At 38.2% G+C, this 18,814-nt stretch overlaps 1 protein-coding gene across 5 annotated transcripts; it reads right to left on the bottom strand.

The window, feature by feature from the left end:
• Window positions 1-7,493: 7,493 nt before the first annotated feature.
• On the bottom strand, window positions 7,494-17,571 carry zgc:153867 (uncharacterized protein LOC337226 homolog). 5 transcript variants are annotated; one of them, XM_036590854.1, is made up of 7 exons: window positions 17,380-17,571; window positions 13,861-13,888; window positions 11,123-11,266; window positions 10,788-10,961; window positions 10,466-10,543; window positions 10,159-10,227; window positions 7,494-8,068 (listed from the first exon to the last, which is right to left on the bottom strand). In XM_036590854.1, the coding sequence occupies exons 1-6, from the start codon at window positions 17,554-17,556 to the stop codon at window positions 10,199-10,201; spliced, it is 630 nt and encodes a 209-aa protein (XP_036446747.1). In that variant the 5' UTR covers window positions 17,557-17,571; the 3' UTR covers window positions 7,494-8,068; window positions 10,159-10,198. The 5 variants fall into 5 exon arrangements, with proteins under 5 accessions (XP_036446747.1, XP_036446746.1, XP_036446749.1 ...); XM_036590853.1 differs by having other exon boundaries at window positions 10,185-10,227; XM_036590856.1 differs by lacking the exons at window positions 13,861-13,888; window positions 17,380-17,571 and adding exons at window positions 14,109-14,136; window positions 14,639-14,759 and having other exon boundaries at window positions 10,185-10,227.
• Window positions 17,572-18,814: the final 1,243 nt, after the last annotated feature.

The raw sequence follows: 18,814 nt of genomic DNA, 5'->3' as shown, positions 1-18,814 counted from the left end.
CATTAATATATTGACTTAGGCTGATAATACCCCATCTCTAGCTTCACTACATTCAATGTCTTAATCATAAGACTTAGTAGTTCCTTTATTTTTGTGTTTAAACAGCTTCTTATGGGCATTGCCCAAAACAGGAGGCTATTTTTGCAAACAAGGTGGTACATGTAAAAATAATGCATCAGTTTTGACTTAAACCAAATTGTTTTATTGCAGAAAGTAGCTGCACGTGGTGCGTTACATACTTGTCATGTGATAATACAGATCTATTGACTGCCAAATAAATAAATGAAGAAATTAATGTATCTTTGAAATATTAAATAAGCTTTGAAAAATTATAAATATCTGTTAGCATTTATCTGTATCATTTTCAAAAGAATAAAGTAATTGTATCGTGTCAGTATTATACAGTCTTTTATATTGATCTTACATTTCCATAGTGTCTATTAATAGCACTTTAAATTGTCCAGTGTTATTACATCTATGAACATTTCACAAATCATCTGGAACTATTTTATCCCAGCAAAATCAGTTGAAGCTTAATTAAAGTGACCACGGTCAGATAACAATAAAGTTGTCTAGAAAATTAAATTAGGTTTTCTGTAAATTGTTTATTTCAGAGATTATATACAACAAAGTGTTTGAAACATCAGGCCCTCCTGAGTGTGTTTGTGTGTGTGCTCGTATGTGTGTGAGTTGTGAGCGACAGTGTCTTCCTTTTTGTGCAGAAATGCTTCATTGATAAGAAATCTCAGCATTTTTGCAGTGTTTTCTGTCTTTTCTGAATTGTGTGCCATTCCACATCACACATCGCACATCAGCAGGATATTTATGGCTGATTGTGGAAATCTTATAGTAATTCTGTACAAGGCCTGGTAGAAGTTGTCACAAGACAAGTCAAGCCATGTGCAAATACAAAGACATGCAAATACACAAGACATCAATACATCTATAAATCAAGCCACATTTCTTCCTCATAAACCGACTCTATAATAAAGAATGTTCAAATATCACTGACCCTTTTTCTCTTCTCATATGTACATAACCTATTGGATTCCGAAAGCTGGTTTGAATAGGGCCACGCTTTGTGAGTTGAACATGTTGTTTGATGTATTTGTTTCTAATTTGGTTTCTATAAAAAAGTCGATGCTAATACAAAGATGACTCATATTATCAGATTTATTTATATCAGATGTAAATATATGTGATATAAATTATCAACCCATTCATATCCAACAACTAAATTATGGAAAAATTAGTTTGAAGAAAAATGCTGCAGAACATTTTCTGTTTGGAATAAAGTGATGCAATTTTGCATGTTTATACCTTAGATGTACATCTTCTGACTACATTACATTTTCATACTTTTATTCATGATCAAATTTTGATTTGACTTAAATTGGAAAATGCATTTTTACTTCTGTATTGTGATGTTTTTCCTAATGAAACTGAGCTGAGAGCTTCTTTCTATATAGGTGGGGGTGGTGCTGACTGGTATAATAAAAAGTGTCTTAAAAGTCACATTTTGATGGAAAATTATAGACAAACAAGAATTTTGTCTTTTGAATGATGCAGTATGACGAATGGTGCTTAATATTCCAGGGAGTAATAATGTAAAACAATGAGTAAAAAGGTCAATTTTGATTTCAGGTTGACCTACAAATATGTAGGATCATGTGACCAAAAGCCTGCATTAAATATGACAAACTAAGACAAATTAATTATATTTCTTCAGATTTGTGAAAAGGCTCAAAGAACATGTGGGCCAAAGGAAATGTAATATTTCAGATATGGACATGAATGGGTTAATATTGGAATTTAAGGATACTGCATTGGAATTCTGTTAACAATACAACCATGAGGTGTGGATCTTTCATTCAGTGAATTATGATGATCTCCTGAAATAGTGTCTTTGTAAAGAAGAGAATAAATAAACATCAACAGTCAACAACTACAAACACAAAAAACAGCAGCAGGACCTCGGCCTCTACCTGTGTCGAGCTAAAAAGAAGGGAAAAATCTTTAATTAAAAGCTAGAGGTAATGACATTCTGGACCTGGAGGCTTCAGTGAATCCGCTGCCTGTGGGAGCGTGTGTGTGTGTGTGTGTGGGGGGGGGGTTCGCAGTGTGTCTGCAGCCAGCCTCCTCGCTCTCTCCTGCCAGATTCCAGTTGAAAGTTAATTGGACGGGGAGAGGTCTGAGACGGGCTGCGTTGAGGCCCATTAGTGATTCCCCTGTCGAATGCAGAGCCACGAGGATCACAGACTCACAAATAGGCGGATTAAAATAATCAATACACTTCACTTACCTCCAGCACATTCACACAAGTGCACGGCCGCCAAAGCCGCACGTAGGCACACACATCCAGCAGAATGAATTCAGTAATTAGTAGAGGACCTATTCACCATTGGTATGATACCTGGTGTCTGGCCTTCTCACACACACACATACGCTCACACACAAATAGCTGTGGTATCTAATGAGGGGGCATAGTTCTGACTGGTTGTGAGGAGATGAGGAAAAGGTCAGCGAGCTGTTGATGGGCTGCTCCCGCCTCACAATGCATCATAGGATCTTATAGCCGATATTTCAGCCATGCCACACAACCCAAACAAACTGTTGACTTTGAAAATCCTACCTTAGCAAGCACGTCTGGGCTTCGGATGATGAAAGCAGAAGCATATGCTGTGGGCAAAAATACCTTGCATTGTGTCTCAAAGTGTAAAGACTAAACAAGCAATGTGTTTTCTTCCCTCCTAAAGTTTTACTTCTTGTGAACAAAAAGTTTGAGCTACATGACTAATTTATTTGGTTTGTGTTTAGAACACTTTTCATTCTATCTGTCACGCCTGTAGTATAATGGATTACTGTGCATTGCTTTAGACATTTGCCCATTTGCTTCTATTATAAATGTATTTCAAGTGAACAAGTTTTCTATTATTTTACTAAATACAAAGAACGTATTAAAATGATTGTGGTAATCAATCATACCATAGGGTGAAGCAGATAGACCTTAGGTTAAGTAAAGCTGTAGCATTCCTTTAAAAACAAGCTTTGCTACTTTTAAAGGCCTTCTAATGAAGGAATTAAATTGCATATAAAGATTTTATAAATAGATAAATAGATGTTAGAGGCAGTGAATGGAGGAGTAGATTGTTTGCAAAACTTTAATGTATAAAGCAGTCGAGGTTCAATTATGGTTACTATTTGCTGTCTTAAAGTCAACCTTAAATTTAAAATCAAAATCTTTTTCTCTTATTATTTCAAGCCCCTGGTCATATTAAGCGTGATTCATCATACCACATTATTAAAAAGACAAGATTGTTTTCCTGGAATCTTTAATTGAATTGTAGTGACTTACCTGACCCTAAAATGTACCAAGTTTTGATTACATCACCATGCACTAGCAGGCGGGGAAAAATTAACTTAGTTATCTCAGTGATCTGAGTTGCTGGAATCAATGTTAGAATCTCACATAGAGCTCTCTGGACTCACTGGTAGCTGATCTATTTTATGTATGTTCCATATCGCTGCTGTCGGAACAAAAACTCATATCTCCAAAACGGTAACTTTACAGGAAAAGGAAAAAACCTTCTTTGCTTGTAATGTAAGTCAATGGAACCAGACTCGTTTCCCATGTCATTTTCAGCCATTTCTTTTGATCCATTCAGCATGAAATTTACACACAATGTAAAGGATAACAGGCATTTTAAAATTATGTCAAAAACTGAAAAACAACAAAACAGATGCACAAGGTTTTGTCCCAACAGCAGTGATATATGTTTGACTTTCATTTGGACATAGAGGAACTCTCCAGATACAATGACATACAGTTGGGTCCAAATGTCTGAGATCACATTGAGAATCATCTTTTTTCACAATTGTTTTTTTATTCTAAAAGGTTCTGTTGTTCATTTCCAGGTTTAAATGATAAAACAAACATAACAAAGAAATCTTGAAGATTCTGCACTATGTCTAGGTCAATATTCAAATTTCAGCAAATGTGTGATATAAACCAAGTTCAGGTCTTTTTAGTCTTATTTCCATTGAAGCTCATGCTCCGACGACTGTAAGGTGGATTTGATCTACTTGTCAGAGACATTTTTGTCACTGTTATTGATCAGAATCCGTGCCAGCTCGGGTGTACGCTGCCATTAAGGCAAAAGGCAAAAGGGACCAAACACTAAAAAAATTCTGAAATTCATGTAAATATTTTAAAAATTCTGCTATTCACTCAGGTTGTTATGCTAATAATGTAATTTGTAATTAAAATAAAACTTAGAATGCATAGAAATGCAAAATGGAAGCATTTTCTCAGACTTGTGAAGCCCACTATAGATGCCCATGTGAAGTGTGTCTGATTTTAGCATGTCTTCTGCATTAAAACTTTACAATAAATGGAGCAACAGCAGTTTTGACTGATTAAGGTAAAACAGGAATTCCATATTTTTTTCAAAATTTCTTTGCAGTTCTCTCTGAGATGTAAACAACGTCATTCAGAGTGGTTTGATGTAAAATAGCTCGTTGTAGAGAAACGTATTGATTTATTTACAGTGGTGGTGATAGGAACCAGGGGTCCCTGTGTCTACAACACAAATACAGGCATTTTCATATATTTACTTTACATTTTATGTGTTTAATATACTATTCTGAGTCATATTGGTAATATTAACAATGGCAAAGGAGGGGTAAATCAGAAAAAAGTTTTCTTTTGGGGCTGTTTGCCTTGCAGCACCCTGCATGAACTTCTACATTATAAATAGATATGAAAACTATGTTTTATGCCAAAATCATATATCAACATTACCAATGTCTCCGGCAACAGACAATGTATTCATAACTATTTCACGTAATAACTTTATCTGATGGAGCTTTTAGTGGCACATAACTCTTCAGCTGACTGGGTAAGGTTTTATAGAGTGGCGCATTCAAACCACTTTGCATCTTAATTTAGAGCAATGTTTGGACAATATACATTCAAAAATTGCACAAGTGAAAACAAATGATGTATGTTGACCAGACTGCAGAATATATCTGATTTTGAGCCCTTTTCTTATAGTGATGTGTAGAAGCGTATCAGTGAACAATGTAACACCTAAAATAGTCTTATTTTTTACCAGATAATGATCTGACATCTGACCTTCATACAGACAGAAGGTCACTGTAAACTGGCCTTTTGTTATCGCAGTCCCTGGACTGACCACTGAGCTTACCGGATAATCAAAGGAGTCGATTTTAACACACACACACACACACACACACACACACACACACACACGCACATCATCTAAGTCACTTGTCCTTCTGGGTTGTGAGGGGGTGCCGGAGCCCATCCCAGCAGTTACTGAGTGGAAGGCAGCAAGTACCCCCGACAGGTTGCCATTCGCTTCATAGACACATACAATCACACACACATTCACACCTAGGGGCAATTTAGTGCGTCTCAACTTTAACAAGTTACTAATAAAATACATCACGGTGTCCATCAATTTCCAGGTTGCAGCGCAAGACTCATGACAGGTGGATCTGAACAGTTATATGCATCCTTCCTTTTTCTTAGCAAAATCTACACAGCATAACTGCAAACTGGCTTGAACTAGGCCTGATGCCTTGAAAGTCTTCTCAAATAACTGACAGCCTCCACACACACATTTTAGTACTCATAAAAGGTATGTTGTAATACTTCATGCGAGTATCATGTTGCAGAGTGCAGCACTTAACTGGATTATCAAACTTGCTCATTAATCTCTAATGTGTCTGTGTACTTCTAACTGAGCAACAGTGCACATCCAAAATGACACAGAATGGATAGATCCAGAGAGAAACTGTTTATAGTTATAAATACTTAAAACTGACTGCATCTTGGGTGTTAAATGTATTTAAAACCAGCCAATGTTGCCAATATACTGTCATTGTACGATGTGTGGTAATTAATTGGCAACAATGAATTTGTTCTTGTATCAAAACTCACTGCTATGAAATGTCAGTAATAGAACAACACTCACAATGCACAGGGCATTCATTTCACTGTTGCACTGCCCTAATATTTGCACAGGGCATGCCACCTGAAATATGGCATGAACACAGAGAATCCTAGTGGAGTTAGAAACTAGAATCTAGTAGTAACATGTACTTGTAAGTAAATAAATAGTAATAATATTATTGAGAAATGTATTATAATTATTCTTCCTCTTACATTATTATTGTCCATTTTGCATCAGATGTGATGTAAAAAAAAGGCTAAAAGTTAAAAGTAATATTCTAAAAATATATCAGTAGACAGCAATAAGAAAACCAATCCATCAATCACAAAACAGTCATATCTATGTGTGCATGAGGACAATTGCTATATGTCACATTGAACTCAACCTAATATGCTTAAAGGCGATATCACAGGGTTGAGGCCTATCAAAGAACAAGTTTAGAACAAGTACAGACAGGCTCATACTAATAACTGTACATGGATTAGATTTACTTAATACATGCAACAAGTAGTACTGTGCCTTGGCACTGTGTAACTTTAAAAGCTCATCTGTGTAGAATAGATAATAAATGTGATTGTGGCGCCATCTGTCGGTAAAGACGGTGCCATGCAGTTTGGAGAGCAAAATTAGAAAATTGTAACATAAAACAATAAAATATAGCAAAATAAGGAAAGTAAAACCGAAGGCTCACACTAGTCAAAATTGACTTTTTCATATTCTCAATGACCAAATACTGCTTCCTATTTTCGTAACAAGCCATGTAGCCAGTTGTGTGCTAGTTACAGACAACCTACAAGCAAAACACAAAATTATTGAACAGGAACCCGTTAATATCAAATCTGAAATTTCCTTTGGTCCAAAAAGTTTTTAACCATTATATATATTAAATGTCAGTTTCTGGTGATACAGGAGTACCAATTTTAACCAAAACAATACAAGATGTGAAACTGATTGTGAGTAAGTATGAAAAGTACATGTAAAATAATAATAAGTAATTAAAATATCTAATGGGTAAAGGTTAATGTTCTTCCAAAACAGAATTTCATCACTTTAGACAACTCAAAAGATGTTCTGTGGAGTTTTTAACTCATCGTACTTAATTTAGTTTTTGGACATGAATGGGTTAAAGACAATTGGGTCTAAAGCAGGGCTGCCTAAAGTATGGCCCATGAAGGTGTTTGACTTGGTCTGCCAGGAAGTTCCCCAACCCCAATCCCTCAGCCAGTGAGAGAACAAATGTACATGTATGTAACTTGCTCAATTGTAAAATTATATTTTTTAACTACTCTAGTAACAAAATATAGTAGAATGCTATTTAACACACACATTTATTTACCTACCTTCTTCTATTTGTATATTGTTTATTGTTCTTTGGCTCTTAGCCACCACAAACATTGCTCTTTGAAACTCTGGGCACCCCTGATCAAAAGATATAGGCCACATCTCAGCATACTTCAAGCAACATGCATGAGAAATAAGCAAGACAAAAATAAGCCATTACAATGCAACGAAAAGTCATTTTAAAACATTTTTATTTTGAGGTCCAAACATAAAAAGGAGAACTAAAACTGAAAATGGTGCACTTCTGAAACATAATTGTTTAGTTTGGATGTTAAGGTTTTCTGCATAACACTGTCTGTTATTGTTATGTGTACGTAAAGTGAGGTTGCTTTGTTGCAGCTGTCCTGCTAAAGTACTGTCCAACTCTGAAGGGCCTGAGGACTGACGGGATATACTGGTGGTGTTACAACATGACAAAGTGCTGCATCAAGAGGTTTTATTGCAGATAGTGCCAGCACACAAGAGCCATCCTTCATGCAGCTACAGGGTTTTTAATGTCACTGGACAGTGTGGAGACTAGTGAGGAGGTCATGTGGGATCTTAACAGGGGGAGATAAAGGCACTTCTGAAAATAAAAACCAAATGAGTGCAAATGGGGGGAGGAGGACCGGAATGGATAAGCAAAAGAGGAGGAATGAATGAACAAAAAGGAATGGAGAAAGATGTGTAACAGAACACACACACATAAATGAGACAGACAACTTGTTGTTTTCTTTATCTTCAACCATTCATGACCATCCGCACAAGTTCTGTAAGCAAAAGAAAAAAAAAAGAGAAATGTAAAAACACAAACGATGAAAATGGACTAGGGGGTCCACCTACAGCATGCCACACAATATCCCATTCAGACTCTATGCTAAATGGATCAGTGAAAAGGATCTAGTACACAGAAGAGTACTTATACGTTCAGACATGATCATGGCTGCTCTTTGATTCATTAATTACCCAATTGACCTGCCCTACATTTCCTCAGTGCTGTTTGGCTTGTGTGGCTTGCTGCAGATGGGAACTGCCCCCAGTAATCCTCATCTGTACCAGGGGAAGGCAACAGCGAGAGCGATCATCTTCTATTCAGCCAGAGCTTAGGAGTTTGACCAGGTCTAGGATTCAAGAGAAAGTTAGAGAAGCTCGTCCAGGTTTTCCTCAACTACTGGCCAAGAGTGGCGACAGATAGGAGAACAGTAGTGAAAACTTGTACAGCCCAGCTATGAATCAGCGTTCATCAGGAAAAAGAGGATAAGAGCAGCAAAAAATAGCAACTCACTGCCACTGGTTGGTTAGTAAAAGAAGTGACTGCACTGCTTCAAAAGCATCAACAAAATAGATGCCTGTTAACCTGTCAGTGACTTTAACGTAACAATATCTACAGGATGACACATTTAAGAAAAACTTCAGCGTTTATAAAACCTAATCTCAATCACCCACATCTGTAGCATGTGGCTGATTGCCACAGACAATAATTTCAATACATACACCTATACTTAAAAAAGAACAGGAAGACTTTTAAAATTATCACCTGTAGTAACTGATCATAACCTACAGATGTAGCAGACCGAGATTATCCTATTGTAACAAAGTCTAATGCGTTTCATCCCTTAATATGGTCAAGAACTGCCTACTCTGAGATGAGAGGGCCATCTGACCAACATGCAAAATAACTAATCACAGACCGCTGTTTTAGTGCAACGTGTAGAGGCAGGAGATTCTCTCGCTGGCATAATGGTTCACTTAAAAGCTAATAGATGCTCATGAATAGCTTTTAAAGATGATATACTGAACCAGGGTTCCTAAACCACTGGGCCACGGACCACAGTTGGGCCGTAAAACACCTTCTGGTGGACCTCGGGCCAGTACTGAGGGATATATATTAATACAGATCCATATAGCGGTCTGTAGTGGGCCACAAATGGCATTTCATCATGAAAATCAATAAAAAAGGATAAAATAATAAGAATGTAATACAAAATGTTAATATTAATAAAACCAAGTTTGAGTTTTGTTTTCCTGTGGGCCTTTATGCTTTCTAGTGAGAAGTCCTGAGAGGGAAAAGGCTGAGAAACTCCAATCTTACTTGTGAAAGCAGTCTTGACTGAAGAGAGACTATCTGCTTGTAATCATTTGCCTCTTATCCAATGATAAACAAACAAAAAAAAAGTGCTACACTTAAGTGCGTACACATGGATGTGCGAGTAGCCAATCAGAATGAAACTTCCAAAATCCTGACAGCTGTCACCAGCTAATTCTATTACAGATATCAGACGCTCTGTGTACATGTGGGCTGAACATCTGACAATAGGCTGAAAATTGCTGAAGTATTTCCTTAACAAAAGTCTCCAAAAAAGACAATCAGACTATCAGAATTAGTCTGGAACCCACTTACAATTAAACTGTCCCTATGTTGTAAACTACTTTCATGGCAGTGCAGTCACCCCTGTGCCTCTAAACCAGCCGTGCCCATGTGGCCATCCCATTGCTGGGCCAGACGCGAGCATGCTGCAGCCAGGGGCCAAAGAGAGCTGCTGCTGCTGCTGCTGCGGAAACATGAGTGTTCAACAACGAGTCAAAACCTCCACACTAACACCAGTTCTAATCAGACTCTCCAACTACAGACACGCCATGCCTCACAGGGACCCACAGCAAAATAAGCATTCAATATCCATTTCAGATTAATTAATAATTGAACGAAACTGGATCCTGTCTGTGTGATTACAATATCTAATTTCATTTCCAAATAGCTGCAGTGGTGAAACAGCAGTAGGAGGGGGTATACTGTGCAGGCATGTGTGCCCATATAAAGGAATAGGAGGAAGAGTCTGGATTGTAGCTTCATATGGTATACGTGTTGACTGTAGAAGGAGGACGTACTCCCAAGACAGCTCTCAGCCAGACATGATGTGACGAACGAAAGCTGTGGAAGACCAGCAAGAGTTATGGCATTTCCCCCCCCTCATCAGTTATTCGGTATCATTTCAAGTATTTAATTAAGCATTCTTCTTCAGCATCCATTAATGCACAACATCATTCACACAGCACATAATATAACACAGACTGGGACATGCATCTCCTTCTGTGGTGAGAACATGGGTTTAAGGTTAAATAAGGCGAGGCTAATTGCATACTTGACTGAGTTTCACCCATCTGCATACCTTCATAATTGATGCAGCCATTGGCATCCTCGTGTCCAGCCAGAAGCGTTTCTACCTCATCCTCTGTCATCTTTTCCCCTAAAACAAAATAAAAAGACTTTATTTTTACTTTCTCACATATTTCAAAGGCATTACAATACTATAGGATTGTATCAAAGAAAGTACAGCTTACAATACGCAAATATAAACACACTCTAGAAAAGATGGTCAGCTCGCATCAGTGCGTTTAGAACTATGCCAATTTGTGGTGCTTCATTCTGACAGTGCCCTGGATATGTGGGAGAGGGTTATAAATACCATCTCTGGAGAGAAGTTGGCTTACCCAGTGTGGTGAGAACATGGCGCAGCTCAGCACCCATGACTGTTCCGTTGCCCTCTTTGTCGAAGACCCGCAGCCCCTCTACAAAGTCCTCAAAGGAGCCCTGGTCTTTATTTTTAGCAATGGCTTGGAACATGGGCAGGAACTGCTCGAAGTCCAGCATTTTATAGTTCATCTCTGGATGCAGATGCAAATCGGAATTAGAATCTATGAATGTGACTCATGCAGCTGTTCCTACTTTATCTGAATGTGCAAGAAAATAAATTTCATTTCATTCATTTCATTTTTCAGTAGCACAGCATTCTGTGCCTTATCCTGTGATCACTTATGATTCATACCCTCAGCTTTTGGGTTGCCTAGAACCTTAAGCACTTCAGCATTGACAGGGTTCTGGCCGAGAGCCCGCATCACATCCCCACACTGACTATAGCTGATCTTCCCATCACCCGTCCGGTCAAACAGGAGAAAGGCCTCTTTGAATTCTGTAGATAGAAAATTCCACACAATAAGCAATAGGAACACTCATGTGAAATGGTGTCTGTGTTAGGCTATGAGAGAAAGAAAGAAACAAGAGTGAGAAAATGATAAGTGCTAGAACATGCAAAAGAAACTGATTATAATGAAAGCAGGATCAGTTTTATAAAAGGATTATAATGAAAGCAGGATCAGTTTTATAAAAGGATTTTAGCCTATATGGTAACAACAAAGCAGGAAAATAGGCATGCGTTCCACGAATGCAAGTTAACAGAAGTGATTAACACTGTCATAGGAACAGGAGTTTCAGGTCCCCTTGGGTGTAACCTGAAGGAGGGCAAAGAAACACTGCACCAGCAATCAATATTAATGTCATCCCTGGCTGTATTGTGGACTTTCTATTCAGATTAGCTAATACAGATCAAGTGACCCCCGAAACTTCCATTAAGGTTAAAGCGATAGTTCAGCGGAAAGGGTTTAAAAAAAAACAAAACCATTTCACATTTATAGTTCCCCCCCCTAGCCCAAATATAGTCAGTCAGCCAAGGCACTGGTGCCTGAAGTCTGTCTATTTTTCATTAATGTTAGCTATATTAGTCTCCTTTACCCAGCATAAAACTAAATAAGCTAGTTTTGGATGTCAGATATGTCTTCGCTGGTTGACTCCATTTGGGTTAAGGAGGAAACAATGCAAAATTGACAACCATCTTAAACTAGACCTGTTTAAGCACATTTTTTTTTTGTTATCAAGAAGCAAATCATACATATTGACAAAAGGCAGGTCTCATACAGCTTATTCCTGCCATATATTGCTTCAGCCTCATGTGACACTGATGGCCAAAATACATGGGTAAACGCTTAACTCCATTTGATGGAGTTAAGGCTTTGGGGGGGAAAAAAAATAAATAAATAAACTTATGCAGATGCCAGATCATCTTTGATATCAGTCAGTATCACAGCTTTCTCAACTGAACTTTCTGTGATTTCTGTGAATCACTGTAATAAATACAGAATACTTGAGTTTGATGCAACAGTCACACTACATAATTTAACGCAACATGGCCATATATATAATGTATGGAGTACGAGACAACATACATGCTTACTTAGCATATATACTGTGCAGATTTACACATACACATGGATGGCTTTTTGGACGTATATTAACCCCAGTCATGGACAAGATTACACTGTCCTTTTCAGTTCTGTCTAGTAATCCAGTGGATTGTTTATCAATTGTTACAATACCAACCTGAAGCATTAAGTACCACCCTAGACCACAGATATAGACACATCCTAAGTGACTACTTACTGTTTACTTATGAATGCCTAAAACATGTCAAAACAGAAAACAAAGTATCTGCAAACAAAAATCCACTCTTAAAGCAAGAACAAAGATGCTGTTAATAATAATAAAATGTCATAAGTTGTCTGAACTAGTGCTGGGCAAGATATTGTCTATACCTTTATACAGCAATAACAGTAATTATTAGTATTAGCATATATTAGTATACTGACAGATTAAAAGCACAGGTAACTGCATTGTATGCCATTTCCCCGGTGCTTTTAAACTGTTAAATTTCCAGAAATGCATTCCCTTACAATACTGTCAACTTTGGTCATTTTAAGAAAACAGAACAAAACGGTGCAGTCAAAACAAGCTGTGTCAGGTTTGTGAGATGATCTTTAAGTGCAGAGTTCCAGTACTCAGGAACCATAGGTTCACTAACTTTATTAATGCTAAATTACTTAAATGTCATCTGATACCATGACATATTTCAAAAATATCACTACACTAAATTTGATCAATATCTCCCAGCACTGGTCTGAACTCTCAGTAAATGAGCTCTAAAGTCAGAAGTTAACTGGGCTGGCCCTCCTCCCATAAATAGCTTGACTCTGTTGTGCTTCCTGCTCTCTGGAATGTGGCTGCTCCCCTCCAGCCTAGAAATGTGCTCTTTAACCATATAAGGTACTGGAGAGAATAGGAGCCTGAGCAGTTTTATGCCAGCCATATCGGATTAAACAAACCAGGCAAGAGAAGAAACAGAATCGTTTTAGCATCTAAAAAGCCAAACTGTTTTTGTAGCAGTAACAAGCACTGGATAATTACATCATTTCTTAACTCCTGCTGGTTGTCGTTGATTCTAGAAAAAAGAAATCTGGGGGATAAAAGTGTCAGATTAGGTTGGGGAGATATTTTTCAATATAATACTCTTGAGAGGAAAGCTGTACTTTGCTCTACTTCATTGAAACAGAGCACAATCTAAAGTGACGAGATTACAGCCTTCTTCCTGTGAGACACACCCTGGCATGTCGCAGCTGGAAGGAACACCATAAAGTACACCAAAGTACAACCAGACCACTTCCCTGCTCTTTCGATGTCTCACCATCATTTTCATGATCAATTTCTTGTAATTCTTGTTAATGTTGCATGCATACTCCTGTAAGCGGTCTGTGACATCTACTTGACTTAAAACAACGCATGCAAACCAAGTTACAACAGCTTAGGCACACAAAAATCGTTCATCGGGACGAATGAAGACACTACAAAGTTTCTACCTGAGCTGAGGCGATGTGCTGAACTTTTAAGAGCACTCACCATGAATCTGATCCAAGTTAAACTCAATCTGGAGGACAAAATAGGTGCAGAAGGGGAAATAATACATAATACACAAACGTGAGGAAAAAAGGAAGGAGATAAAAGATTTGAAAGGACAGAATAACAGCTGTGACAAGAAGCAGGTGATGTAGGTAGGGGAATGGAGAGAAAGAAAACTACACAAAGTTTACGTTACGGAATGGGGAAAGGCTGAAGACATGCAGTGTCTTCACTTGACACAAACTCACCAAGGATCTGGTCTTCTGTGAAGTCGGACTGTTTAAAGACAAAGCGTTATTGAAGACGGTGAAGTGGTATTTTTAACAAAAGAGGACCTCAAAAACGAATACCAATTTATTGTAGCGTTACAATCTGGCCAAAAGCCGCATATATTTCGACAGAAAGTCAACTTTGGATGACAAGTTAGCTATTGAGCTCCGACAGCCAGCAGCAAATCGTGTATTAGTGTATACTGCTGTCTGTATAAAACATGTACTACACGGTCTTAAAACATGGTTTAGCAAAGTTAAAACACATCAACCACATCCGTTCACAAACGTACAGCAGCTAACTAGCCAAGTTAGCTAGCTAGCTAGGTGGCTAGGCTAACCGAACCGTATCGCTTGTTAGCTTTGCTAGAGTGGCTCTACAGCGAAGTAAGCTAGCTAGTAAAGGAATGAGCGTAACGTTAGGGGATATTTCAATACTAAAATATAAATAAAATAGTTCAAGAGTAACTATTTATCCAGTTAGCGAGACACTAAAAAGCCCAAGTTACCATAGCTGCAGCAGGAGGAGGGTGTGTAAGACTAGAAAGCGCCTTCACGGACTATTTGGCTTTCAGGGAAGGAAGAGTCAAATTGCGTCGGCTAGTAAGTAGTGAGAAGTGCGGGACTGCCAGCACAGATAGCTATACAGAGTGGATGTGAATGTGGCGAGGAAGGAATAACTTCAGTCGATCCGAATGAACTTTGAATCTGCGAGGCGACGCTGTCTTCCTACGTCATGACGTTTCATGTACCGACATGGCGAGGTTTGCGTGCTTTCATAAGCCAGTGCATTATCAGTGGTATGTCTGCATGTACGTTACATTTGCACTTCATTAAACACCTTGTCTTCTAGATTAGAAATCAGATCAGATTTGACTGTCTTATTTTTTGCCTTCTACTGCTTACACTTCTGTAAGTTTGCCAAATGCTAAATGTAGGCTGAATGTGCTTATATACACTAGAATTTCCTGAACAAAGCAACAAACACCAAAACTCAAATAACAAAGCATTAAAGGGCCCATATCCTACATCTGCTTGTATATAATACCCCCCTCCCACACAAACACACATGTCAAACTTATGACATTTATTTGAGTTAATGGACCAAAACACTCATAACTCACATGTACATGACCATTTCCAACCTCTTTATCTTGCAGACTTAAATAGGTTGTTTTTGTTAACATGCTTTTTAGACTTCTATGTAAGTGACTTGTGTTCTGATTGGCAGCTCTGCATTGTCCCTCATTCAAAAAGACACCAAGCTGAAGTACTCCTCATAACGTCAGCATCAGTAAGTAGGAGTAAACTGCTGAAGGCTGAAGTGGATATAATTAAATGCATTGTTTTTTGTGACATCACAAAAAGTAATTTTATTCAAAATGGGCTATTTTTGCAGTTTAATTTTCAGACATGGACTGTGTGGAGTGAATAGTAAGTTTCTGAAAATATTTGCATAGTACATCAAACCTTTTATTTAAAAAAATGCAAGTTTTCCATGATATGGGTCCTTTAAAGAAAGGATACCTGTGGTAGCTGTGGTCTATCTACAATATTCAGTAAATATGGCACAGCCTTAGATGTGGGGAAATTACAATAGTTTACAGACACCATGGAAAAATGGATTAATGAATGCTACATTATGAACTGCCCTGTGATATAATGAATTTTGATGCATGATATATGTATGATGTTTTGCATGACAATGAAGGCAAACACATGCACATGTAATATGGTTTAGCTTCATGTATCAGAGAGATATTTCACAACATGGATTAAGAATATAATATCTATACTATCATGCTACAGTATTGCAATTCAAGTCACTTTTAGCTTTCTTTAATTTAAAAAAGAAATTCTCTTAAATATGAGTACAAGTTTAATGAAAACAGATCATGCATGAAGGCGTTAGTAATAAAGGCCATCTGAGGGTGCTGTTCATAATGTTTTGGGGTGCATAGTGTTCGTCAGACTGCATCTGATCCGTGTCCTATTTCTAGATCTTCATATAGCACTACTATTCTCCCTAGGATTGGGGGCTGGGTTGACATAGATTTCCGTTTGCCTTGGAGAGGATAATTAAGATTGCAAGGAAGTGCTCTGATGTTTTATTCAAAATGAAGGATGCTGCTCTAAAATATATATATATATATATATATATATATATATATATATATATATATAAAGCATGGCAGTAATTGTAAAAAAAAAATAAATCATATGTCCAAAAGTATCCAGACACCCCTTGTAATTAGTCACCTTTAAGGTGCACCTACTGCTGAAACAGGCGTTCAACAGTAAACACAGCTGTATCAATAGAAGAGCACTGCCAATGAGCATAAGGTCACTTGCACCAAGTGTTGGCTGGAGGGGTATAAAGCCCCCCAGCACTAGGCTGTGAAACAGCAGAACTGCATTTTCTAGACTGATGGAGCTCCATCCAATACCTTTGGGATGAGCTGGAGTGTTGTTTATGATCCAGAACTAATCATCCAACATCAGCAATGCTCTTGTGACTGAATACAATCCAGTTTTCACAGCAATGTTCCAACATCTAGAGCACATGCATCAAGCTCCAGTCCTCGTAGGCCAAAACACTGCAGACTTCAGTATGCTGCCTCATTAAACACATTTAATTAAGTCCATTAGCTAATTAGCAAGGCCTTTATGAACTGAATTTAGAGCGTTAGATGAGGGTAAACACTAATCTTCTCATCGCTTTGGCCCGGAAGGTCCCCAGTTTCACCTGCCTGGTCTAGAGCAAGGGTGGGGGACGTGAGGGCCAGAGAACAGCACGGTTTGATGATCTCCCTGCTCTGGCACACCAGGTAAACCTGGTAATTAGCTGCTGAGTTAAATCAGGTGTGCATGAGTAGCAAAATCACCTGTTCAGGAATCTTACCCTCCAAGACCAGAGCTCCCCACCCCTGATCTAGTGTATAGCCATCTCAGCACTTCAGCACAGAAGGACAAACTCCTTTGATTATTACTCTTGATTTCAGAAGAAATGTTGGATGAGCAGGTGTCTACAAACTTTTGGACACATAGTGTACATATGAATAAATTCAATTGGCTTGCTGACCTGTAGCCTTTGTTATATTGCTATGAAGGTTACCACCTCTCAGGCCTGTGAATGAACTTTACTTGTAGCCTAATATGGGAGGTGTGGGTTTTACGCTACATAGCAGATATGCTAAAATTTTTTAAATGAGATAATGTTAAGCTTCAGTGTTTCAGAATCATTACTTACCTCCAGTGTGCTGGGGTCAAACGGAGAATCCGAGGGGCGCAGGAGCCGAGGCTTGAGCTCTGGAGCTGGCTTAGGAGGCGCTGGTGTGGTGGTAGGACAAGGGAATGGAGGTCCAAGTCTTGGTAGCGTCCCTCCTGAAGGAGATTTCTTGATGGATGGTTCTCTTTTTGGTGCCATGTGCGCAAATAATTGTGTAATGAATATAGTCCTCTTTGTTCTGCTCTGGTTTGGTACAGGAGGATAGTGAGCAAGATGCTGAGAGAGAATCTGTGTCAGATACACTGTGTCCTCAGAGAGTGGTAGAGATGATGATGATGATGAGAGAGAGAGAGAGAGAGAGAGAGAGAGAGCGCGAAAGTGAGTCAGAGGAAAAGATAGATAGAGAGTGTCTGTGAGTGAGAGATGGAGAGAGAGAGACAGAGAGAGAGAGCCTGGCAGGTAGGAATACTGGACAGACGAGATCAGTGATGAGGAGGACAGCGTGTGTGAAAGGTGTAGGAGTGTGTGATGTGCAGAGCGAGTGTGTGTGGGAGTGCTGTCACAGAGTGCGTTGTTCATGACTCTCGGCTTGTTTTTATATATAAGTCAGAATCGTGTCCGTGTGTAGGTGTAGGTATGCGAGTTTGAGAGACTGAACCGTCCCCAGCCGGAGATATTAATAGACTCTCTATTTTTACACAGTTGCATTTTTGGAAAAGTGGAGACTTCTACTGTCTTTACTTACTGTCCCTTCTGCGTCCTTTGCTGTTCCGGATAACAAAACACCAGTGATTTCGTACACTATATATATCCAAAAGCATATACACCTCTAATAATTAGTGAATTCAGCCGCTTTAACATCATTTGTGCTACACCTGAATAGTTAAGATGTAAACAAAGTCAGGATTGGTGGTTATAGGAACTGGACGCTTGAAGAGGTAAATGCTTCTAAAAGCTGCATCACAAAGAACTTATTGCACAAAATAGATTTCACACTTTCATACTTTCCACTCCTGTTCATTTTGTCCCTGTTTGTTCTTAATTGTGCATCTAAATCCTGGACACAAATATAAAAACATACTGTGTGAAAATGCACACCACAAATATATACTACATAAAATATACACACTACACATTGCATAAAAAAGCACACTTAATATTAAAAATACTTACTACTACACAAAAATGAATACTATATACTAAACAAAATGAATGCTATAGTATACATACACACAACATGCTACACAGAAATTAATACCACATACAAAAAATGCATACTACATACTACATACACATGCTACACAAAATTAGCATATTACATTCCACAAATGTGTATTACATACTAAAGATGCACACTACATACTTCATGACAATGCATTGTGCATACAACAAATGCTCATAACATACTACAATAATACACACTGAATACAACAAATGCATAGTACATACTACACGA

The sequence above is a fragment of the Colossoma macropomum genome, unplaced genomic scaffold (assembly GCF_904425465.1).
Source record: "Colossoma macropomum unplaced genomic scaffold, Colossoma_macropomum, whole genome shotgun sequence".
Lineage (NCBI taxonomy): Eukaryota > Metazoa > Chordata > Actinopteri > Characiformes > Serrasalmidae > Colossoma > Colossoma macropomum.
This window is presented reverse-complemented; position numbering and strand designations above follow the sequence as displayed.